This window comes from Frankliniella occidentalis, unplaced genomic scaffold (genome assembly GCF_000697945.3).
Source record: "Frankliniella occidentalis isolate FOCC.00 unplaced genomic scaffold, Focc_3.1 Scaffold17, whole genome shotgun sequence".
Lineage (NCBI taxonomy): Eukaryota > Metazoa > Arthropoda > Insecta > Thysanoptera > Thripidae > Frankliniella > Frankliniella occidentalis.
This window is the reverse complement of record NW_026267147.1, coordinates 1,802,131-1,807,740: the sequence shown is the minus strand read 5'-3', so window position 1 is coordinate 1,807,740 and position 5,610 is coordinate 1,802,131. Positions and strand designations below refer to the sequence as shown.

Sequence of the window (5,610 nt, the reverse complement as noted above, 5' to 3'; positions counted from 1 at the left end):
GCTCCGGTGTCGCCATGCGGCCGCGCCGCCGACGTCGTCTCGTCGCTTTGCTCTTATTGGAGCGCGCCCGGCTTCGCTATAAAGCTTTCGCACAGGGCAATGCAGACCGCCCTGCTCCGCCCCTCCCCGCCCCGGCTGACTATAGTCTGCCAGACGGACGGCCCCAAAGTGAGGTGCGGTCCCATGACAGCTTTGTCAGAGAGTCCGAGCCGGGCTGAGCCGGCCGGAGCCAGCCATGGGCGGGACAGCCACAGCTCCCGTGTCTTCTGTCTCTCCCCACCCCTTTGCCACCAGCCGCTATTATCATCGCTAGTTCTCATGCTCTCTCTCATTTTTCAACCTACATCTTTGCAAGACGAATGAGACGTCGCCCATCTCTCTTTCTCTACATCGTCGCAAAAAAATTGGTCAGAAAACAGCCAACAAAATGCTGTTGAAAAGGCCCTACGCATCTTCCTCACACACCTGCAGAGCCGACGATACAAAGCAGCCTCCGCCGGCCGGCCGGACTGGACCACAGCCACTGCACTACGCCACCCATAGACCCGCTGCCCTACAAGGCGGGCCCGTTGGCTGCTGCTGTAGTTTCCGCTCGCTCCCCCGCCTCTCATTAGGTAAAACAACAACAACACGGAAAAGAGGGATGTGACCGTCTCGAGAGGTACGGCAGGGGGGAGGGGGAGGAAGAGAAAGCACGATGAGGAAATCGATCGAGGGCGCTCGCGAGTGACAAGACAAGACGGATTTGAACTGCGACCTTTTGGGCGCAGCGCGCAGAGCGGAGCAGAGCAAAGCTGCCGCGGCGCGGCGGGGCAGGGTGGGGCCCAGCCGAGTGGACGACCCCCGAGCTATCTGCGCGGCGCCACGACCGGCCCCGCCGGAAGACCTTTCCCACACGGCCAGGGCGGGCCGGGCCGACCACATTCAGATCAACGGCCGCTACTAACTCGCTGCTGTCGCTCTAGTTGTTGCAAACACAAAACCCTCTGAGAAATCCGTCCCAATCATTCTGAATGCCGCGATCGCGTAGTGCATATAATACGCAAAAGATTAAGAAACGCAGATTTGAAGAAACATAACGGAGTGTGTGAGCGGCATGCAAAAAGACCGCCGCTCCTGACAAGAGACAATCGAACGCACTGCCATGAAAGCGGTCAATTTCTACAGACTGCTCGGGCGGCCCGTGTATGTCTCTCCCCCCACCCCTCCCCCCTCCTCGATGCAACGCACATAACGCGTCGATACCGCTCGCCCCGCCCCGCCCCTCCTGCCAACCTAACGGTTCCGCTACAGCGGTGCAGTGAGGTGTGCCCCTGTCACTCTATGCAAAATATCTCGATCAGTATGCGGGCAGCATCGTACAGTGTTGGTACAGTTTCCTTGCCATGTCCCGCTCCTCTCTCCCTTCCTCCCTCGCACTCCATCCTTTCGTCGATTGCTCGCTCTCGTTGGATTCGTCCGCTTATTCCCTGGTCGCCGAGGGAGGCCAGATCCCCTATCACCCCCCGCTCCCCCCTCCTCGGAGGGCACAGCTACCGCCGGGTCCGCCGGGGTGCCGTGGTGGTGGTGGTGCCCATCGCTCCACAGCAGCAGTCCCGGCCCGATTCAATTAAACTTTACTGCCTTTTCGCTCCGTTCAATTAGACGTGTTCGACCGCGGGCTTTACATGATCAGATCAGCTGTCAGCCGCGCGGCGGTGCGGCGCGCAGTGTGTGCCGAGCTCGCCCGCGGCCCGGGACGCACGGCAGCGCTCCGGTAGCGGCCACACAGGCTCCAGCGCAGCGAGTGTGCCCCGCACTCGTGTCGTATTCCTGCTTGCCGTGCATTCTATTTTCCATATTTAGTGTTAAGGTCACTTAGACAGTCGAGACTCACCTGAAAGAAGACCTGCCCGTCGCGCACCCAGCCGATGACCATGTCCGCTCCTTTCATCTTGCCGTCGACGGAGAATCCGAGGCCGACGTAGCCCAGCGTCCGGACCTGCACCTCGAAGGTGATGTCGTCCTCGCCGGGCGTCCAGAAGACGGAAAAGTTTCTATCCAGTTCGGCGGAGTGCGTCCAGTGCGCGGCCAGGGCGGCGGGCAGCAGCACCAGCCACAGCAGGGGGGCCCACGGAGGGGCCCCGGCCCGCCCCCGCCGCGCCGCCCCCCGCCTCATGGCGGCCCTACCTCGGCCCCGGCACGCGGGTCGCCCGCATGGCACCGGGCACCCGGCCTCCTGCTCCTCCTCCCCAGCGGCGGTGTGCTGCAACAGAAACAACAACAGTGTCAGAAGGGGTGGAAAGGTGTACTACACTCCGCACCAGCAGCCGGGTGTGCGCGAGACACTCTCTCAGGCACGTCATGCACCTATCCATCTGGTGTGGACTGCGGGGCGCCAGCGCAGGCTTTTGGTCTTTCACTCAAACAGCCATCGATAACCGTCAGCGCGATGGACGGCGAAAGGGGGAAAGGGGGGAGGGCTTGTGTTAGCTAGCCGCCGCAGCGTGTCGGGGCTCAACACCCCTCCGGGAGCCGGGTGGTAGGGGGCTAAGGGGCCGCGGGGACCATACTGCTCCGGACACTATAGTCTCCGACCAACACTCTCTGCATGTAGAAGCAACCGATTGCCAGGCTGCTTATCATACGCCCAAGCGCCTCCCCCTTCCGACTCGCAACTTCAAAAAACTCGCCGTACTTCAGCGGTGCTTGTACTTATCTCGCTGCAGAGATCGGCCCGCGTTACATGTTCACAACCCACGGACGAGAAGATAAAATACCCCCTCCCCCTTTTCGTCCGGCGTCTTGCTACGAATTTCTCATCTCCCGGCCGAGCGAGCGAGCGCGGCAAATGTGTGGCGCCGGGAGCCGCGTTATCGAACTACAGCGCCGTCGGAATCGGAACGACTTAGTCAAAGTTCGAACAACTTTGATAAATGTGCAGCCGGTAGGGCAGGCGAGGCAACGGCCCGACTGGCTGGCCTTTCCCTTCGCGGTGCCCCAAAATAATTGTCTCGTTTACATGAGCAATTTAAACGTATCGCTCGCGCTGCTTTGTAGAACACGACAAGTACAACGCGGGGAGGTTGGGGGGGGGGTCCTTCTTGGCCCGGGGGCTCCAAACCGGAGAAGGGGGGCAGGGAGAGAGTGAGAGGAGGCCCCAAGTAGCCGAGCGAAACGGATTCCTTTGAACCGAAAAGAATGTGTAGGCAGATAACATCTTTGTCCAGCTCGTGTAGCTGCGCTGCGCTGCGAGAGGCTGCTCCCCGGGCCAAGCCCGCCTAATGAGATGCACACACGGACAAATAATAATAAAATTTCAAAATGGGGCTCGTCGATTTATGTCGCAATCCTCCGCCATTCAAAGTCGCTCGCCGCTCGTTGCAGAAAGCGGTGCGGCGGGTCCGCAGTGCAGTAGGGCCGTAGCCGGGCTGCAACGTTGCAAACAGGTATCGCCCAAGATGGGCACAGACGGTTGACGCCACGCGAAAATGCCCCCCGGGTCAGCTCCTGCGTTTTATTTTGTTAAGCCACCAACACTTTTTTATCCCCCGTCCTGGAAACTTGCTCGCGCTCTTTCCCGTGTGTGAGTTTGAGTGTGCGAGTGCATGTGAGTGTGAGAGTGTATGTGTGTGTGTGTGTGTGTGTGTGTGTTGTGTCAACGAAATGAGCGCCTTTTGGAGACGAGAGGGACGCTGATGAGAACGAATACCTAAAGATCAGATCTGACTTCTGGAATAACCAGCGGACGCTCTTTTTATGGCCATTAACAGTGAAGCATCACCTTTGTCGTCCGATCAGGACGCCGAGTGGGACAGGCCATCGTCGAACACCACCCAGAGGTCCGTGCGTGTGCACGGAACCAGTCGCCCCGTCCAAGGCGTCGTGCGTCCTATCATCCAGGATGCCGTCGCAGCAGCCACCGGCCCCAGGTAGCAAGGCCGACGCGGGCCGATCAGCCATCATGGCCCATTGAGTCCAGCTCGGTCTAATTAGGGACCTCCTGGCCTGACCCCCAGGGTCACCCATGGCGACGACGGATTCCGTGGAAAGACAAAAAGTCCACGACGACGCCAGGCCTCCACACAAGACGACTCGAGGGCAGCGACCAGCCTCGAGGTCCGCCCCGCTGCGGCGGCGGTTGCGGCGGCGGCGACCACGGAGGAGAGGGGCCCCTTCATCTTTCCAGTAACGGTCCCGCGCTTTTACATGAACTACATGACATAAACGCCCCGCAAGAGTCGGAGCAGAGGGGCGCAACTCACAATCTGTACCATCTCGGTGAAAAGGAAAACAAGCAATAAACTGGTTTCGACGAGCCGAGCCGCAGCAGCAGCGGCCACACCAGCACCACTGCTAGTTCCCCAACCCAACCGATATTTAATAAATTAAATCAGGCGTGTCAGCTCCCCCCCTCGGGCAGCGCGCGGCCCGACCCGGCCGGCCCGGCCTGCTCGCCGCCGGCTACTGGATATCTCGGGCTCCCATCTCACTTGACGATGTCGGGATGATACGGACATCAAAACGGCCATCGCTGATGATAATGCCCCGCCCTGCCCTGCCCCGGCCTGAGAGCCTCTCACGGGAACACGCCCCGCGAACCCAAGTCGCGAGGTCCTCCGCGCGCACCGGTCAGGTCAGCGAGCAGCGGGCGATCCGCGGGTACAGGTTTCGGCCCTTTACGGCGCGGTCTCCACTGGGTCCTACGGACCGGTGCCAGCGCGCAGGCCGTCCAGCGAAGAGGCAGCGACAGAGACGGCTTCGTCGACTACGCTACTCTTATGGAAGAGCTTTTGCCAGACTCCATTCCAGACGGCTCAAAATAAAAAGTAACGCTCGACTGACAAATACAAGTGTAATCACCATCGCGGTGGAATACAACGTCAGAACGGGTGAGAGGGGGGCAGTTGGGGAGCAGCGACGGTGTCACTCTCGGTTTAATTGGTTGTAGACGGCGCGCTGTCAATGAGTTACGATCGCTCTCGATCTCGTCCGCGTTCCTTTTTTTATTGTGGACCCAGGGCACTGCCGCAGAGTGAAAAAATTGTACGACAAAAATACAAGAATATTCGGGCGGGCCTTTCAAAACCGAAGTGTACGATTAAAAACGTGCCAAGATGGATTTGCGTTTGGTCACTCTCCTTTTCCAGTAAATGAGAGCTGACCAAGAGAAATTAAGAGGGACAGAAACAAAAAAAAATCGTAATGGAAGCCTTTCCAAAATAAAAAGCCATGATATTATTAACATTTATGAGAGACCTGCGATTTCTTTCAGAGCGAAGAGCATGAACATAGCCTAGCTCAATGAGTGATTACATACTAACATAGGAGCCATGCACATGCCTGATGGTTTCGATCAATCGTGTTGAAAAGACTCTCGAACAACGAAATAATTCTCCAGAAGAAAAACAAAAAAGGAAGATATTTGTGTCGCGTATACGCGTAGCACTGTTATTAGGGCCTTGGACTGGACACGCCACGCGACGGCCAGCGGTCCATCACGGCCTCATCACGAGATACCCGCGGCCATTTCTGATATCTAGGCGTGAAACTCGACACTATAACCTATTGACGTCCGGGACCATCATCACCGTCATCAACAGCACGGAGGCAGCGTCCACGCGATCATAC

At 58.5% G+C, this 5,610-nt stretch overlaps 1 protein-coding gene across 3 annotated transcripts in view; it reads right to left on the bottom strand.

Annotated features, from left to right (window-relative positions):
- The window catches only part of LOC113215508 (MOXD1 homolog 2), a 481,769-nt gene that overhangs the window by 334,869 nt on the left and 141,290 nt on the right, over positions 1–5,610 (bottom strand). For all 3 annotated transcript variants that reach the window (XM_052264209.1, XM_052264207.1, XM_052264208.1), the window contains one exon: positions 1,877–2,245. In XM_052264209.1, the coding sequence (XP_052120169.1) occupies positions 1,877–2,158 (282 nt within the window). In that variant the 5' untranslated portion in view covers positions 2,159–2,245. The remainder of the gene's footprint in view (positions 1–1,876; positions 2,246–5,610) is intronic.